At 47.4% G+C, this 20082-nt stretch overlaps 1 protein-coding gene across 1 annotated transcript in view; it reads left to right on the top strand.

Annotated features, from left to right (window-relative positions):
* LOC118206799 (multiple epidermal growth factor-like domains protein 9) overlaps nt 1-20082 on the top strand; it is a 90112-nt gene that overhangs the window by 48449 nt on the left and 21581 nt on the right. Inside the window, exons 3-4 of the mRNA XM_035379874.1 lie at nt 8144-8283; nt 16875-17024. Of these exons, the coding sequence (XP_035235765.1) occupies nt 8144-8283; nt 16875-17024 (290 nt within the window). The remainder of the gene's footprint in view (nt 1-8143; nt 8284-16874; nt 17025-20082) is intronic.

Raw genomic sequence — 20082 nt, 5'->3', positions numbered from 1 at the left:
GGTCCAAGATCAGAGATTTTCTAAGATTTGCATCACGAAGGAGAAAAGGAAGGATGATTGATCAGAATTCTGTCCACCCTGGAGAAGGAGAGAGGTCCCCTGCACATACCCCTCCGTAGCTCCCAGTGCCAAAGCTGGCAGTCAGCCAAGTTCCAGATAGGCATCTAGGTTCCTGTCTGCCTGCAGGTGGCACTATGCAGAATCTGCTGACTTGCTGCTCATCATTCTTAAGTAAATGTCTTCCCTTTATTGCAAGCCTGTCCATTCAGGGAATAGTCTGCTGATATCTGCTTTAGATAGTTTTTTTTGTTACCAGAGCATCTATATGTTTTCCTGTGTAATTACTTTCCTTCCAGTAAAGATGGGCAGACATGTTCGTACTGGAATTGGGTGTGAGGGGTGCCATATACAACCCCTCAGCACCAGTGTCGGCCTTCAGCTCTATTTAGAGGCCGTTATTCTCTGCTCCCAGCTCGCCTTCTCTACAGTATGTGCCTATGAAGAGTGAAGGCTGCGAGCGGATTGGCTAATAGAAAGTGGCACAGCCATGATGAGGGAACTGGGTTGTCTCTGTGCGCCATACGCTCAGCCTGCTCATCTGATCATGGGACCTGTCACGAGGGAACAAGATCTCCGTGGTTACCATCGCCATCCGTCCGGCGTCACCGGAGCACTGGCAGCCACCCCCCACACATCCACCACGTGGCCCCGGCAACCAGAGGAGCCGGTGGAGCGGGTGTGCGTAGACTCCACCCTTAAATTATGCAACGTTGTGGAAGTGCTGGGCGAGTACTGGTCCTCGGCTCTCCCTCTGAGGTGGTTTCCAAATGGCCGCCGGTCTGAGGAGCCCACAAGGGCGAGCCGTCACCTTCGCAGACAGCCCTGAGCTCCCTCGTCTCCAACACTCGGCCCAATTTCTCAAAGAGGGGGCCGTGCTGAATCACCTCTCAGCGACGATGCATCCGAACCCAACTTAACGAGAAAGCCCCTTGAAGGAAAAGAGCCTAATTTTGGATTAGCTCTTTTATCCCTACCGTTCCGAGCGTTTAGAGTCGTTGAGACATCCTCTCCAAATCCCTCACTGAGTTAGGCCTCAGGCTGCCGCTGTCGAGGTGCCTGGATTTATTTGCCTTTCTTTAACCACATTTCTGCTAGCGGTGTCTTATAAAGCGTCCCACCGAGCGTAGTTGTAATTGAGACAAAAAATAGTATTTTTTGCCTGTACCTCACAAAGAATCGTTTCACCTTAACCAGTTTTTCAGGGGGGGGGGATTGAACAGCTTGGTTTTTGGGATTAGGACGGCGATGTCTCAAACTGTCTTTCCTGTTTCCTGCGGCTCTGTTTTCAGAGCACTCGACCTCGTGCTCAGTCGTGATCTCCCTGCTGATGTGCGTTTACTCCTGATGACCCTGGATTCGCTGTCGGACTGAAGGGAGTTTTGAGCTAATGCCTGCCGTCGGAGAGCTCAAGTAGGAGAAACAAACAGCAGACTTCACTTGACACCCTCTTTCTCCCTGTGCTCCTAATGTTACAATAATCAGCCAAAACAACAGCCCAGCCAGCTTCTCTCGAGTGGCTGGACTGACTGTGGATATTCATTAAGATGTCCTAGAGGGAAGCAAGTTGGATGCTTCTCAATTACAATTAGTGTATTTTACGGGCCATTAAGAAGTTCTCAAAAACACACAAATTAGTCACACAAATGACAGAATCACATCCTTTTTTGCAGCATGGTTCTATTGGTGTTATGTCTCTTGGCCTAAGGGTCAAAGAGTTAATGTGGGAAGGAAAATGCCCTGATATTTTTGTTGTGTAGTGCCAAATGGTCTGTCTTAATGCTATAATGGGGTTATAATGGTGTCCAGCTAGACATGTAGAGTCACAGACACAACCTTGCCTACAACAGAGAGAGCAAAAGACAGAGAGAGACAGAGAGATGGACAGAGAGAGAAAATGACAACAGAGATTTCAGAGAGAGACAAAGAGAAGAAAACCGGACAGAAGAAGAAGGGCAGCGAGAGATTTAACACTGAGGGGACAGGAGACAAAGAGATGGAAGCTGGAAACAGATAAAGACTGACTGAGAATTATGGGAGACAGAGAAGAGAACATAGGAAGAGAGTAGGAAGACTGAAAGAGAGAGGTGGGAGACGGCATGTAAGGAAGAGAGTCTGAGAGCAGAAGAAAGACAGAGGTGCTGGTAGGTTTGGACTGAATGTTCCTAGCTTGGTGGGGAACATTCCAGAGATGTCTGTGTCCGAGTGGCCCCCAGCAGGCCTGTGGCTCCCCACTGTGCCTCTCAAACCCAACACCACCTTGCAGGGGGTTTTAACTGCAGGGCCCAGTCTGATTTAGAACCTTCCAGATGGAGAGGGGGCGAGAGACCAGTGACCTGCACCCCTGTGTAATTACCAAGTAGCGTGCATGGGGGCTGGCCTCCCTGGCTGGGGGATAGATCATTGTCCAGACCTTTGACATTTCAATCACAATCCAGCAGCTTTGATTGTGTGTATGGGCGTGTCTTTTTGTACCTCTGCGTGTGTGTGTGTGTCTGTGTGTGTGTTTCCATGTGTCTGTGTGTGTCTGTGTATATGTGTGTGTGTATGTGTGTGTGTGAGTGTGTGTGTCTGCGTATATGTGTGTATGTTTGTGTGTTGTGTGTGCTTGTTTGTGCCTGTCTCTGTGTGCACGTGTTCTGGTTCTGGTAGAATTCCATTTTAACATAATCAGGTCATAGGAGTTCACGTGCTGAGATATTTTAGTGATGGTGACGGGCGAAAGAAATGTTGTGTTCTGAAAATGATGGTCTGTTGCGGTTCACAGGTGGCCTGCGTTAATCTTCTGATGTGAAATACTGTGCAGTTTATCCTCATTTTACTTCATCATAAACCCAGATCAAAAACAACCGTGACAGCCTGTCGGCTTGTGCTCTCGGTGGGAGGGACCATGTGACTCTTACATGTCCTAATGTGTCAGACTTATGCATTGCCTCACGGGGGATGTGAGCCAGGGTTGCTCCTCCGACACGTTGGCCTGTATTTCCCAGGACACACTGCCTGCTGCTCCAGTCTCCGTACTGTGAGGAGCTAGCTGTCCCCACTGCCCAATAAGGAACTCCTGGATCATTGCCATAGTAACACAGCTCCCTCTGGACTCATATACACGTATATACTTGTACTATATATTGCTTGCGCGCGTGTGTGTGTGTGTGTGTGTGTGTGTGTGTGTGTGTTTATAGGTGTTGAGCCGTGAAATAACTTATGACTCCCAACTTGCGCACGCAGTCATTCATGCACATACAAAATGACTTCCTTTCCACTACTCATGTCTGTTTTAATGGATTGCCTTCCTGTAAGGTACAGTATTCCTGCTGTACTTGGCAGGGGGGAAGGTGGTTGGGGGGGTGTCTGTTTCATAATGCTCACCATAACTGTAAATCACAGCTCATACTACCTGAGTCTGACGCTGCTGTTATTCTTATAACGTAACATGTTGGTGCACAGCGGAGCGTTTCCCTGCTACCCCGAGCGTCTGTTCGTTTCGTTTTTCACGATCAAACGCATCAAAGGCCTGACTGATCCTGAAACGGATCAGAACGGCGTTTCCCCGGCTCCCTCGCAAGCTCAGAGCGCTGAGTGATGGAAGTGCGTCGCCTAGCAGCCTCGGCCACGGCAGAGAAAGCATCCAATCTGCCGTTCCTGCATCAGAGGGGCTCTGCCAGCCTGCTCTGTGGCAGGATCTTCACAGATTAGCCAGCCGGCCGGGCAGCCGGGCGAGGCCGGCGATGTGTGGGGGAAAAGGAGAGCGTTGGCACTGCGAGGCTCCTGCCCCTGGCCCCAGCGGAGGAGCAGGGAGGGATGGCTGGAGATACTGGAGACTAGTCCATCTGTCTCCTGTGAAAGGTTTCTGTCTACAGTACGTGCTGCCCCTTGCAGTGCAAAAAAAAAAAGGCTTTGTGCATGGACCTGGTCACTCTGTGACATCAGAAAACAAAGGGAAACACATGTAGGACAGACACACGCACACACACATAAGCACACACATACATGCGCACATACACATACACTCACACGCACACACACACACACACGCACACACACATACTCATTCACTCTCACTCAATCACTTACTCAATCACTGACTCACTCAATCACACTTTCACACTCGCGCGCGGACACACGCCTGTGTGGAATGGGAATGCTGGCCACAGCTGCCTCCCTATTTGTCTTCCTTCATAAACTCCTGCTGCATCTTCTCTGTCGTTTTTCTGGAGTCGTGGGCTGCTTTAGAGCATCTCTCAGCATTCTCATGTATAATTCAGCGGCTGCTTATTAATGGAAGGCTTGAGTGTTAGCAGGCCTAAATGGTGGTGTGCTGAAATGCGGTAGTGTTGGCAGTGGCTGAGTTTCAGCCTACATGTGTGCAGCTTTGGTCTGAGCATACGATGTGCACTCCTCCTGCTCTCTCTTTCTCTCTTCCTCTCTTTCTCTCTCATCCGCTCACACTCGTTCAGCTGCACTCATTCAGCTGTCCCAGGCAACACATCCCATCACACAGAGGTGTAGATCTGTGGGGAAGGAAACCTAATTCACCCCCACTTGAAAATCGGACCTCAGACCTCATCCCTTCCATAGGGATTCTCATTGCCTTTTCTTTCTTGCATAGCTCCTTGGCACGCACCGCATCTAAACGCATTACTGAATGAGACCAACTCACCAGGCTTCGTTGGTGATATAGCCTTTCAATTAAGTTAATTAGTAATAACGACGGTAGCAGCGCAAGATAAAAGAAAGCGAATTGACGGCTCGTAGATTCTACTTGGGTTGTGCAATTAGAGAAGTGCAAATCTCTCATTGGAAAGCTGATGAACGAAATAAAACAAAATCAATAGACCTCCACTGTTGCACTTGTGCGCTGGAATTGACTGCAGTAAACAGGGTGCCGAGTTTTGCTCTTTAGCTGGTCTGACAGACTGCTCTAACTGGCCATTTCTTACTTACATACAGCTGTTTATATGGATTGTTTGCATTGTCAGTAATTCATTAGGAGTGGTTCTCTTTGCCCTGTCTGCGCTTCAGTCTAGCTTCAGTAGCTTTGATCATGCTGTCTGTGACAGGTGCGCTAACTGTCACGTAGAACTGAGGGAAAGGAAACAGATTCCAGTGATAAGGTCAGAGGCTACCAGGTATATTCTCATTTAATGAGGTCAGTTCTGACTACAAAGTGTAGGAAAGGCTATGGTAATGCAGTCAGGCTTGGGGAAGGCCATGGTAATGTAATCACTTTTAGGGAGGTTATGGTAATGTAGTCTGATCGAGTGAGTGAGAATGAGGCAGAAAAGGGCAAAAAATAAAACATGTAGAATAAAATATAATGATGGGGAGGGAGAGGCCATGTGAATGCCAAAATGGGCGGAGCTACCGGACTCTTTGAGTGATACACTGATTTGAACCAATCATAGTGTTTTTCTACAGACAGCAATGTAACACTTTTTTTTTTACACCAGCCACTCAGTGCTACACGGTGGATGTGCTCAGAACAAGAATAATAAGCCTCACTCTCCCACCAGCAATAACATGTTGAAGGATAGATAAGGAACGAGACTGCCTTAAGCCAGAATTTTTTTTTTACTCATCCAAAAATTGGCTCACTGGAAAGCTTTGGGGGCGTGAAATTGCAACACAGGCTGGCTGCATGTCTTATGTCTCTGTTTGGGATAATTACAGATGTGGTTTTAATCAAATGCTTCCTGTTGTGTAATTATGCCAACCCTCGCTAATTCTCTTTGAGCTGTCTGGATTGTGACAGCTTGATGTCCTCCCAGTGTGTCGGGGAATATGTTAAGTTGAATTTGAGTGCCCGCACAGCACCCTGCAAATGACTGGGAAGTGTTTACGTGTTTGCTTTGAGGAGACTGAACGCGCTTCGCTCCTGATGCTTCACTGTCATGAGGACATTTGGTGGAAAAAAAGGCTTTAGCTCTTTAAAAAAAAAATCGATACTGCCGTGTCTGTGGACAGCCAAAGGTTACCTTCCCCTCCCAGTGTTTTATGTACAGAGCACCAGCTTGCGCTGCTGTGCCATTTCCCAGCAGTGCATGTAGCTCTCGGTGCACCATCGCATAGCTAATGCTTCAGAGTGAGGCGGGCGGGGCCGGACGGGGCAGAGCGAGCACATCTTCGTCAAGGCATTTTTAAATCGATGAGCGCAGTGAATTTAAGTGTCGGGTCTTCCTTCGGTTTTATTGCAGAGTCAGGCAGGACATTAATTTCTTTACTACTCCCTAATGAAGATAGATTCTGCGCGCGTCTGCGTGGAACTGTTTCGGCTGCAACAGCCGAATTGAGCCGGGCACACGTTCAGCCCTCCCGGTTCTGTGCTGACCCCCGGCCAAGCCTAACCGTCTGCATCGTATTTACAGACGAAAGCAATAAACAAATCTCTCTCCCAGATTCTGTCACAAAATTATTTCTCTGCTCCAGTTCTTTCGTAATTGCATCTGGCGGACGCTGCCAGATTTCCCAGTTACTGGTTCTCTATTTCAAGAGATACAGCAGGCATATTTCGACTTGCTCTATCTCTCTCTCTCTCTCTGTCTCTCTCAAAACTATCATACTCAGCAAGGAGTGGAGTGGGGGATTATTTAGAGGTTTATTCATAATAATGTTTCAATAAAGATCAAATGGATTTTACCTGCGGGCAGACTAATGAATCAAGCTCTCTCCCTGTAATTCTGTGCGAATCGTTCACCGCTCTGTGTGACACTACAGAGCTGAACCGAAGAACAGAAGACGTTAAAAAATCAATCGCTTAAAAAATCTAATCGAGCATTCAGAGGTTTCACCATATCACCGTGCATGTCAGGTTCACATGGGTGGAAATGAGACAGGCTTATCAGCATGCAGCGCTCGAAAGTGAGCGTGTCTATGGCGGACGTAGGACAACCCGTTTCATAAAGGCCGCTCTCTTTTGACTGACTGCTCATCTCGCAGTGAAGGCCACCGCTCTGGCTGCTGTCACATTGAGGGAAAATGGCCTCCAGTGAAAAGGCGGCTCAGGGCCCACTTACTGCTCAAGGCCTCCTCACTCACCGAACGAGCCTCAGGACAAAGAGGCTCTGAGAAGCTCACGTTTCCACGGTCACGGTCAGAGCGTCCTTGCCCTGACGCGTGCCCCGCCCGGCGGACGTCCTGTTTATGTGGGAACCAAAGAAAGAGATTGTGTCCTTGGATTTTTCAACTTAACACTATGAAGAGGTAGTGGTATAATTTCTACATTGACACTATAAATACGTGCCTGGTAAACCTGTTCTGATCTGCCCGTTGGTGAGACTGTGCTTTTTCCCTCTGTTTGCGCGGCCTGGCCTCTCTGCTTGTGAACTCTGGACAGTGGTTTCACAACGCATGATCATTAGATTAAAAACAGAACAAGCCAGAGCCCTGTAATCTTTGGGGGACAGAATGGAGTGTCCAGTGCACTGGAAGCTTCCAGAACAAAGAGGGCGCCTCCACAGAGATAGGCAAGGATTAACTGCAGGGAGGAGGGGAGGACAGAAATGTGAATTAGGGGGAAGGATGTTTATGAATGGTTAACTTAAGAGGTCAGGAGAAAGCCACAGTATTTGATGTATTGAAGAGTCAGGCCATTTATCCCTCAGAGTTCAAAGGGCAACGACCAGCTGTTAACCTGGTTGTCCTAACAAGGGGTAATTGGTCCCCCTAAGAAAGCCAAGAACACAAGTCATTAACAGTTCTCAGCTCATAGTTTGTTGGCACCACAAACACAAATCCTGCCAGTCCAAGCCTTTGTGTTGTTTAGTTTATTTTGGAACAGATGTACTTGTCTAGAGCAGATTATACCATTTGCAATTTGTTTATTTGTTTTCTGTAAGTAACAGAAATACAACTAAATAATTGCGTTGAAGCAACCCAGGCTAAGTTCTTTGCTCCCGGATGCAGTGGCATTGCTCCACTGGGAGTTTTGAACCTGTAACCTCTGTGTTGTAAGCTTAACAACTTAACCACTACTGTGAACCGTTGCCTTGTTATCGGCTGTTTATGATGAGGAGTCCAGCTGGCCTGGCTGCATGCAGCTCCTCGTAAATCATTTCCTTTTTTCCCTTTCCTTCTGTTTGTCCTTCAGCTCCGGAACATGTGTGTGTAAAATCGGAGTGTACGGCCCCAAGTGTGACGAGTGCCAGCCGGGGTACTTCCACTTCAGCAACACGGGGTGCCAGCCATGCCAGTGCAACAACCACTCCAGCTACTGCCATCCACAGTCAGGTGAGTGCCTACCTATCTTTACAGCTACAGGTGAGTGCCTTTCCTTTCACAGGCACTGGTTATTACCTACCTGTCCTCTCACAGGTACAGGTGAGTACTTACCTGTCCTCTCACAGGTACAGGTGAGTACTTACCTGTCGTCTCACAGGTACAGGTGAGTACCTACCTGTCCTCTCATAGATACAGGTGAGTACCTACAGTATCTGTCCTCTAACAGGTACAGATGAGTACCTACCTGTCTTCTAAAGGTTACAGGTGAGAGAGGCCACCGTACAGTGTTGCATGTTTTGCATTCACTACTGAACTCTTTACCACGCTCATCACATACAGTACATGCATGCACACTCACACAAACGTGCGCACGCACACATAACTCCCTCTCTTCAGTAATACCATTGCTCCTCTAAATCAGACCTTGTGGTGTTTGTAAATGTTATCCTACCGGTTGTCTGGCATTCACAGACTTCACCATTTTTTTTCAATTTCAGCCAAAAAAGAGAAAACAAACCAAAAAGCAGCATGCAGACACATTTGTCTTGTTTATTCATACAGGATCATTTAAATCCATCTAATATTGTCGGGGGTGGGGGGGGGGGGGGTATATTTATCTAATTTATCTAAAGTGGCTGTACTTCATTTTCACTTCTCACACACTCTCTTTAATAAAGCTGAGCTTTATAAAGGTACATATGCTGAGACAGTTAAATTGATTTACTGTGCACGGTGGCTGGCATACCTTCTCTTGAGGCAGGGAAAGGCTTATTGGAATATCAAACGGGAGTCTTGTACTTTTTGTCTGCAGTCGGTGAAGCAGCTCGAACCCTTTTGTGTCTGAAATAGACCCCCTGCGGCTGGGCTGGGGAGTGCCCGGCGTTTCGAGTTTTACTCCGTCCCCCCCCCGTTTCTCGTGGCCCCTCGATCCGGGACGCATCAGCTAAGTGGCAAAAAGCGATAAACGAATTATTGCGCACTTCCTGAACACTTTAGCGGCACGATTGGTCTTTATCGAGTTAATGCCGTGCTCTCGTGTCTTACATCTGCTGGATCAAGTGCTGAATGGCACCGCGTGCCTGGTAGCATTCCGGATCAGGCTGCTTCCCTCATTCTTGCTGAAAGAAAAAATGTAAAATATACAGTAGCCATCCAACAGTTCCAGTATTTTTCTTACTCTCAGCAGAGCATTTTGTCTAGGTGTTTATTCGTGTGTGTATTTATTTTATTGCTAGTTCATTTAAAGCAGGTTTCTTTACCTGCCATATTCAGTTTTATCATTCTAGAACTTACTGCAAACAGTTTTTTTCCGCTGTAGGCACCTGATCCCTCCCGCAGCGCCTCTATGGTTTTTCTTGCGTGTATGATTTAATGCACAGACCGTTGAGCGTCTGTCACAGTCTGTACTCACTGAAGCCACAGTAAGGAACAGGAGAAAGCTGTGCTGTGCTGGGCTCAACCGCAGGCTCCCCTGCGTCAGCACGACCGGCCCACTTGCGCTAATGCCGTCGTTTGTTTGCACGATCCACGCCATTAAACAGGGGCTAACGCAAACATGTCACATAATGGTCTTAGATGCGGTGAGTAATAGCTGTTTGCGCCGGGGTCCACGGTCTGGTGCGCAGGAAATCTACATCTGTATTTTTTCTCTCTTTTATTTTTCTCTTCTTCTGTGACTGCCCTGGCTCGAACGGGTCTCGCACGCAATCTCAGTCTCGCTTTTCCGGGGCTTTGAATCACGATTCGATTTCTTCGTAAAAAAAAAAGTGAAGCTCGTAATAACATTTGTGAGCCCTGCTGAAGTGGAGGTTATTGAATTTGTCTCTCGCCGAGCCCGTTGCTCTCCGGTTCAGAACGCGCGCCGCTCGGTTCCCTCGCCCCCCTGCGCCACGGCGTAGGATGTAATTAACGGGCCCCTGTTCCAGACGCCACACATCGCACAGCTGCAGCAGACCTCCTCGTCCGGATCATTCTCAACGGCTGATGAGCTGCTGCTGCTGCTCCTGCTGAGAAAGTTTTTTTTTCTCTTTTTTTAGATTTCGGTCTGATCTTTTCTGGTGTTCTCAAGTGCTTTATGCAGAGCCGTTTCTGGGCACGGGCAACGAGGGAGCAGAAACAAAGCGGGGACTAATTCCACGCGTTGCATCCGTGATGGTCGGCGGCCAGGAGAAACCAAGGCCTGGTTTCATTCAAAAGTTTCCTCAGCATCGACTTCAAAAGAAACGCAAGGGTTAGATGGTTCTTGTTTGTTTACACAGTCTTCAGCCGTCATCACAATTGATTCCCCAAATTGTGTTTCTGTGAAGAAAAAAGAACAGGTGAATTTATTTGTAACTCATGGTAAAGGATGACAAATGCGGACTGAATCCGGTCCAAAGCGTTTGTAGCTGACAGCGTCTTTTACGGTGTAATAAATGTACGCGGTTCTGCGCGGCCTGCTTCATCAGCCGACCCCTTGGGCTCGCTGCCAGGGTTGATTGATTGAAGTGTGTTTGATGGCCATTGATAAGGTATCAGAAGAGTCTTTTCAGTCTTTGTGCGATGGGTTCCTGATGCAGCGCCCTGCCTCGCCAGGTTATGGATTGATCTGCGGGGATCAATGCGGCTCTCCTTCCTCTTATTCGGCCTCAGATGCACGTATGGCTCTTTTTCCGGCTCGCATCCCTGACATGAGCCTCAGTGGTCCGCTGCCTCGCTTGGCGGACCGGTGAAGAGGCGGGGCTTCGTGTTCCCGCCCGTTTAATTACAATGGTAGCCCCGCCCTCCGCCTGGCTCTCCACTCTTCTGAGAGCAGTCAGGTGGCTCAAATAAAATATAAATATGAACTCTTCAAATTCTGCATGGTTAGATGGAGAAGTAAATTAAGAATTTATTCAGCGTTTTTGTTTTGGAAATGACAGGGTAACTCTGTAGGCACAGGGTGACCTTTTTAGAGCTTTGCCCTCTGGGCCAAACAAGCAATATTGCTTACACCGTAAATAAGGAAAAGGTGGAAGAAACATACATTTTTTAATAAATTAACTTCAGAAACACTGCACATTCCTCAGAGAACAATCATGTCAGCTTTTCTTGCCTGGTTATGAACAAATAGAAAAATGAACAGTGAGATGAATAGAAACAATAGACTGGGTAAGGAGTGTTGACCGTTCTGCTGACTACGCAGAAGCAAAAACTGTCCTGTCATCACTCGTGTGTGTATGTGTGTGTGTGTGTGTGTGTGTGTGTGTTTACGTGGTATGTGTGTGTTTATGGTGTGTGTGTGTGTGTGTGTGTGTGTGCGTGCATGCATGGTGTTTGTGTGTGTATGTGTGCATGGTGTGTGTGTGTGCGTGCATGTGTGTGTGTCTGTGTGTGTGCATTTCTGTGTGTCCATGTGTGGGCCTGTCATAGGTTACACAGGGCTTTGGGTGTGGGGTTTGGGGTACGGGGGGAATGTTTGACTCCATCTGTCAGCCAGATGGTAACCTTTCCAAGTATAAGCAGCGGCTCAGATTGGATTTGACTTGTTGTTAAGCCTCTGATGGACCCCCTAAAATGAACAGGCTTTACACTGGTGTCATTTTGGTCGTCTGCCTGTTTAGTGTCTGTCAGTATCCAGTATGAGCTGTGGGTCTCAGGCACTTATTTATGTTCACATTAGTGCTCAGGTTTATTAGCTGAAGCAGCACACTTGCCTGTAATTGAATATGATTTATAAGATTTGTGTCTTAAAATGATCAGCAATTGTTTTTTGGTCCCCGCGGGTTTTGCTATTGACTGAAGTTATGGAGCGTATGAAAACCCTTATTTTCTCCTAGAGCTGGACAGCAGCCCTCGGAAGTTCTCTTCTCCTCTGCAAGCTCTGGTTTTGTGCTAAGCGCGGTCGTTCAAGGTAAACTTCCGAACCGTCTGGAGAGGTCGCCGAGCGGTCAGCAGTGCGTCTCAAGCTCCAGCCTATGAGCTTCACGCCCGGCTGAACCTCGCGGTCGCGTCAGCGCGATCCGCGTTTCGCCGCTCCACGCCCTGTCACTTCTGTGTCCCGGGCCGATCAGTCTCGCCCCCCCCCCCCCGATCTGCCTGCTTACTGCCGTCGTCCCCGGCGCTGACTGACACGGCTCGCAGAAAACAGCAAACTCACAGCGACACGGATGACTGATTGGATTAGAGTCTCCCGCATCCATACTTTATTTTTCTCTGTCTTCCTCACTCTGTTTTCCTCTCTTTCTTTGACTCTGTCTTTCTGCCTGTCTTTCTCTTCTATTTCGCCTCATCTCTTGCTTTCAGTATCTCTCTCTCTCCACTCTTTCTTTCTGTCTCTCTGCCTCAGCCTCAAATTCAAATTCAGAAATGCTTTATTGGCATGATGAGACAACTAGTTTTCTATCAGGGGGCAAATACACAGATGACACCAAAAGAAAAAATGAAACACAAAGATAGCTAAAACTGCTATTGCGTTATGGGCCCATGCTGGGGTTTTCGAGAGCCACGTACCAGCAGGGCGCGTAGTGCCATTTCAGAGCTGGTCTTTAGCAGAGGAAATCCCTTCTTTTTGGGGAAGGCACAGCACATTAAGAGACAAGGCTTAATAGACCCAGCCACGCGGGACTAAGCACATTACTTCTCTCAGCCGTCTGAAGCTCCCTCCAGCTACGGCCAGCTCTCTGTCTCGGGATTGTCTGAGGAGAGAGCCAGGTTGGCACGGCAACGGCAGTTGTTTCCCTGCGTGCGGGTCTGGACGGGCACGCGGATCTGCTGGCCACAGCAGTTAAACGGGAACATCAGACTCTGCTGTCCGCAGCAGTTAACCAGCAACCTCACCTCTGCCTCCCTGCATCCACAGATCTGTGTATTTATACATAAAGCATCTCAAGAGTAGAAGAGCTGATCTCAGATCAGTTTAGCATGTTTGCTCGTAATGGACACGGTTAGGACATGGACAGGGGAAGCCAGATCCTAGATCAGCATCCCCGCTCTGATATGCTTTATGAATACAGGCCCTCGTCTCCCGTTTGAAAGACCTCGCTGTTCTGGGTGTGGCACGTGTGTTTGGTGAAGTCTTTGTATCTGCTGGATCTGATGTGATACCACCCCTGCACAGCATACGGCCTTAAGCACACTCAGCTCATCACATCTGCTATTCAAAGGGGCTGGTGGAGGAGGGGGGCTGTGTAACATGTTCATTTTATACTCCCTTACTCCCTCTCACCACAGCCCAGAGGCAATTAAATGACAATTGAAGATTATAGCAATGTTCTGAGAATACCAACAGGAATTTAGAATTTCCTTTGTATTCCAGAATTGGAAAATCTTCACTGTGGAGTCATGCTGGGTTTGTGCACGGAGTTGCCTTCCCAAAGGTGTCCGACCAGTGCTATGAACACACCGCAGACTCTACACACACAGACACAGACACACACACACACACACTGCCCGTGCACCACGGGCTCGGATAAGACTGCCCCCTTCCCCCACTGTACAGATAGCTCCCGGCTTTCCACTGTGTGAAATGTGCTTTTCATATGGCATGCAATTTAGAAGTGCCACTCCAACCCCTGCAGTGATGGGCTCAGTGCATTCTGGGTAATCCTTCCAGAACAGCTTGATCAAGCGCTCCCAAAAAGCAGTCCAGAGCGCAGTGAGGGAATGCAAAGAGGAAGAAGGAGGGGAGAAAGGGGCGGCGGCGGCTTCTTAACGGATTACCGCTGCCGCGCCCGCGTGTCATGTGACTCGCCGAGCAGATGGCTCCTCCGATACAAACGAGCCAGGCACTCGTTAAACAGTTCATTTCCTGTCCCTTTGTCTAAACTCTTTTGATGTGCAGAAGGTAGATGATTGGAGAAGGGACCACTGCTGGGTTCGTGAAGAACTGAGCAGTATGACTGATTGATATGTCTCTCCTGGAAGAGCTCCATCAGAAAGACAGGTGTTCCGTAATTATGAATAATCATTTTCAGCCTATAATCTGATGTAAGTGCATGTGCGTGCACTCACGCAACACATACGCACACGAGTATTACGTAGTGTGTAGTGCTCCGTCGTGGCCTAGCAGATAATGTGGTACGGTGCTGCACTGTGCCGAACACACACCACAGACGGTGAACCCTCAGCTGTGGGTAGGCGAGGGGTCCATCTGCAATCTGTTCTGGGACCGAAGAACCTGAGAACTGGAGAACAGCCCGTCACATATGGAGGAGGAGAAGAAGGAGGGGAAATGGGGTGAAATTGAAAGAGGGGAGAGAGAAATGGAATAGGGGAAAGAAAGGGGGTGAGGGAAAAGGCCCACTGGCAAGGTGAGGAGGGAGGAGGGACTGAGGAGAGACGAGAGAAAGAGGAGTGGAGTTGGAGGACATGAGCAGACAATAGCCAGCTGCCACATGCGTGTGTGTGTGTCTTTCTGTGTGGGCTAGCACCTGATATGCTACCATGAGAGTGTGTCTGTGTAAACGTGCACTCCCGTGAGTGTGTGTGTGTGTGTGATGAGTGTGCCTGTGTAATGTGTGTGTGATGTGTCTGTGTGTGTGTGTATGTGAGTGTGTGTGTGTGTGTGTGTGTGCACATGCACATTTTGTGCCCTTTGACCCAGGTTCTTGTCTTTCATTTCATGGGGGGCATGTCCCTAAGAGACAGCCATGCTGTTGCTGAAGCCCCTCTGCACATGTTCTTATGTTCTGCTAATGCATATTCTCAACTTCAATTACCAGGTGTCCTAGCCTCCATTGGCAATGTGCATCTGCTCATTAACATTTGAATTGTGCGTTATACTGCTGCTTTCATCGGCCAATCAAACTCTTCTCTGCTGGTGGTGATCAAAAACAGGCGGCAGTTGCTTGTTCATATTTCAATGTTCTTTTTTTTTTTTTTTTTTAATGCAGCCAACATCTGAAAAGGAGGGGGAAAAACTGGAAGCGCAACTGTAGCCCGTAGCACAGCGCACAAAAGGCCCGACTGTCCTGCAGGAGCCAGCGATTAAGGCCTTTGTTAAAGCCGCCATTTGATATAAAGGGCGAAGCGACGGGGCGGCTGAACGCGGTGCTCTTATGTAACCCCGTCGAGTGCGATTCCCGGCGGCGTGCGATGCGCCGGATGAGTCTGTCCTGTCCGTAATCACTGGGCTCCGGCTGTTTGCGTCCGCCATCTCACGCTAAGCACCAAATTGAGGTTTGCGCTTTTGCGACGCAACAAAAAAGGCTTACCTAAAGAAGATTTACTGTAACTAAGGTGGATTTAACTTTCCCGGGAGCCTATACAAATGCTCAGCTAAATATTAAGGTGAAATTTACACCCGTCAGAAATAGCAATAAGAACACTCCCTTAAACATTTTGGTGGAGTTAGACTCCCAGGAGTTGATAAGAACACTCTCTTGAAAGGGTGGGGCTTATATTTGCATTATTATTTGAGATACTTAGTAGATTTGAGTAGGCACCCCAAAATACAGTACACCTTGTTTGTCCCTTCTCTTTTCATTCTAAATGCACAATCTAAATGTGTAAAAGTTAGAAGGTAACCTTGTAATCTTACTAATTAATCTCTCTTATTTCCTTGTAATTTTAGCCTTTGTGATTTCTCTGTAGAGCATCTGCAGATATAGGGTGATCTAAGGTTAAATGCAACATCATTTGGATGGAGACATTATTTTTGTTTTGCCTCTACTCCACCTCATTGGATTTTTAACAGTGAATATTTTGGATTATTTTGTGAACAGTGAATATTTTTATTTTGAAAGTGCAGACTGTCAGCTTTAATTTGTGGGCATTTACATCCAGCCTTTATATGTATAGTCCCCCCTATTTTAAAGGAGCAAAAGTAATGGGACAAATTAACATAATCTGTAATAAAGTCATCATATTTAGTACTTGGTTACAAATCATTTGCCTTTGCTGATTACCTGAAGTCTGTGACCCATTGACATCACCAGATGATGGGTATATTCCCTGGTGATGCTCTGCCAGGCCTGTACTGCAGCCATCTTCAGTTCCTGTTTGTTTCTTCATTCTTGTTTTCAGCAAGTGAAACGCATGTTCAAGTGGATTCAGGTTGATTTAGCCAGTTCCACTTTTTAACCCGGAAATACTCCTTGGTTGCTTTAGCAATAAGTTTGGGGTCATTGTCAAGCTGCAAGGTGAAGGATTTTGAGCTGAACTGTTCAAAATTGGTTTTGTCCCTTTAAAAATGGCAGTATTGTGTATGCCTCCATATGCAATAAAATTTACAACATTTTAAAGTGTTGACTTTTGCTTTTCCTGTACAGAAAACTATTTCTTTGATGGAAATGTGTCACCTTCCCCTGACTCTGATCTAACTTTGGTGTGGTATTATAACCTGTTTTCTGAATCAACTCAAAGATTCAAATTTAACCTGCAAATCTCAAAATCCCTTACCAGGCAGCTGCTTCCTAGTAGAAGCTGTTCCCAGTGCTTGAGTTCTGTTGTCATGTGAACTTGTTAGCACTTCTGATGGGTTATCTGCACCACTCATGCACATGCATACACTCTCTCATTGTTCCTTTATTTTCATTTTTAAACCACTTTAGGAACAGTTCCAACACTTTTTCCATCCCTCCCAACGCTAGTCAACATAAGCTAACTGTGTGTGTTTTTTTTCTCTCTCTATTTTCTTTCAGGCATCTGCCTGAACTGCCAAGGCAGCACAAAAGGACCCAGCTGTGAGGAATGCAAGTACAATTTCTACAGGAGGCCGGATGCTGCCCTGACAGACTCCTGTCTCCCCTGCCCCTGCTCCACGGTTACCTCCACGGGCACCTGCCACATCGGTGAGTCCCCCGTTACTGTCCGGAGCCTAATTAGCCCGTCTGCTTAGCTCACGCCAGCGGTAAGAGAAGGAGCTGGGAGGAATCAGCCCTGACGTGGTTTGTTTATCTTTTTCAGTTTTACGTAGCACCGGCTGCAGCGGGGACATCTCCTTATTTCTGTGGGGTTCTGGTTGAAAGTGATGTAGCAGACGTGTAGGGGTGTGAAGGGGGGGTCCTATTTCAGCCCCACGAGTGCTGTTCGGTTGTTGTTTTCGAGGAGAGAGGGCAGACAGAGGTTATATTTAGATAAGAGAGAGAGTGATGCTTCTTTCCTTTCTTCTTTTGATAATTCTGTTTTACTCACTAAATCTGTCTCTCTGTAAATATCCGTTTGCCGTTTGCATTGCTAGGGCGTCTCTTATTTGTGGTCAGCGGTGTGTATTGCACGTCTCGTCCCTTTTGGAGACATTGGGAGGTGTTTTACCTGTCAGACGATCTGTCTCTGGGTCTATCTGCTGACATCAGCTGACTCATGTTTATAGGGGCAGCTGCATACAGGTGCAGATAGGTGTGTGTGTGCGTGTGTGTGTCCTTGTGTGTCTGTGTGTGTGTGTGTGTGTGTGTGTGTGTGTGTGTGTGTGTGTATGCATGTGTGGGTGTGTATGTGTATGTGTACATGCCTGTGTGTGTGTGTGTGTGTGTGTGTGTAGGTATGTGTATGTGTAGGTGTAGGTGTATGTGTACATGTGTGTGTATGTGTGTGTGTGTGCGTGACAGAGAGAGAGACCTGAAGCGGTTAATAGTTAATGCAGTTTTGTTATCAGCCTCTTGGAAACAGAAAGCAGGACTTCCTGCATAACACATCAGTGTCCTGTAAATACCTTTGTTTGCAGGTAGCACCGCACACTGTGTTTCCTTGTGTAACATGGCGGCAGCATAGCTGCCAGTGTTGAGAAGACAGAGAAAGAGAGGGGGGATACGCAGCAATCTCAGTCTGTTAGCGTGACTAACGCTGAATGAGGCTTAGCACGGAGGGGTAGGGTGCTGACGTTTCTGTCGTTGTGCCGCGCGTCCGTTCCGAAGGGCTGCCGTCTGCTCCCAGGGGAGGACATTGCCATGACTGGCGGGCGCTGTGGGCGTGCCCAGTGCGGCTCGTGACAGCGGAGATCAGTGTGTGACACTGAGGAACAGGAAGACTCACCGGGCTCGCTCCTGGGGTACTTCACCAATCAATCTAAATAAATTTATCAGCAGTAGACTCCATTCCTTACTGTTGTATGTTTGGGAAGGTATGGTTGTTCTTCTGTAAGTTAAATTGATGAATGTATGTGGAGTAAGAGGTGCCAAGAATGGTAGTGTGCCGCCTTCTGGAAGCAGCACAATGATCAATGGAGTTTCAATGGAGTGGCTTTTGAAAAACATGTCTTGTAGCACATCAAATTGCAAATGTAATACTGCTGTTCTACCCTTGAGCAAGGTGTTTATCCTGAATTGCTTCTGCTAATACCCATACTTTCTGCAAGGATGATATGCAAATGTAATCTATGTAACCTGCCACTGATATATGTGTTTTCCCAGCAAGTAAATAGTAATATTGACACAAATCTTGATAATCTAGATCTGCTCACCCACACATCCACTCCTGGCCTAGTTCAAAACTGTCCTAGATTGTTTTCTAATGCTTTTTCTGGACATCATGCTTGGACATGTTTTGGGATGGTTTTTCAATCATTGACCTTCACTGAAATGCACTGTTTTGGAGCTAAAAAGAGGTCTTAGCTGAAGGGTTTGTTGAGGAGGAACAGAGTTGCTCATGTTGACATCTTACTTTCCTCCTCAGTATCTTTCCCTGACAATGACTCACGACAAACAGACCCAACCCCCCCACAGATTCAACCAATCATATACCGTCTTGGGGCTTCTGGTGGCTTTCAATTGGTTTCAGCTACCCAGCAACAGCCATGGGGATGTGAACAGAGTTGAGTTGAGTGGAGTTGAATGTAGTGTAGCGGAGAGGAGGCCCCAGGGCTGTGTTAGCCTGGTGAGGCTGCAAGTCTGCAGATCACCCCAGTCCAGCTCTGCCAGGGAAAGGCACGCGTGGGTGAGAGAGAATGTGGGTGCAGGGCATCCTGCCTGGTTTACCAGGCAGACAGTGTGCCACCAAGGCCCCTTTGCATTGTGGGGTCTCATAAGTCCCATGATGCCACTTCAGCTTTCAGCCATTCCAGCCTCACCTACTGCTGAACTCTTTGCCCTGACTTCTGAAGATCAGATTTTTAGAGTGGTGCCACCTACACCTGCCTGTGACTTGTTGGTTATATGTATATATATATATATATATATATATATATATATTAGTTAGTCACTCTGCAAAGTTTTGTACACCAACCATTACAAATAATCCAAACTAAGCGTTTTTTGAGTACATGATACTGATTATATGTACAGTAAGTCCTATGTAGGACCCCAGCAGTTCAGTGTTGATTATTGATTCTGATTACACCAGAGGTACACAACCAGGGCTGATATGTTTCATGACCTTGAGCCAACTTCTGCTCTTAATCGTTTAATTAACTCCATAATATCTTGGTCTGACGTGTGTATAAGCACCAGCTGCAGCCGCAGACCGCAGGTCTTCCCTAAAGCCATTACTGTGCTGAAGTACAGGAGTGATCCAGCGTAGTTTATAGAGCTGTCAGAAAGGTAATACTAAGGCAACTGTTTGGGACCCGAAACGACCACGCAGCCTGGCCCTCCTGAACTGGAGTTATGCACCCCTGGTTTACACTATCAGTGATATGTGGACAAAGACCGTAGAATTATTCCAGCTGGGGTTTTTCACAGAATGAAAAAACTATGTTGTCTGAACTGCATGGGGATTCACATGGATGCCTGGAACCAGCCAGAACCAGCCAGAAGCTGTCATATTGCCATAGAAACCGCCTTGGCTGGCTTCAGGTAGACTATACAGAAGCAGGCTCCGCAAAGTTTGGCCAGTGCTGACACAGTTTGTGTGTTGTAGTATTAAGTGACGTTAAGTGTTTTTCCTGAAGATGGAAATGAAAGTCATTTTGTGTTT

The sequence above is a fragment of the Anguilla anguilla genome, chromosome 10, assembly GCF_013347855.1.
Source record: "Anguilla anguilla isolate fAngAng1 chromosome 10, fAngAng1.pri, whole genome shotgun sequence".
Taxonomy (NCBI): domain Eukaryota; kingdom Metazoa; phylum Chordata; class Actinopteri; order Anguilliformes; family Anguillidae; genus Anguilla; species Anguilla anguilla.
This window is presented reverse-complemented; position numbering and strand designations above follow the sequence as displayed.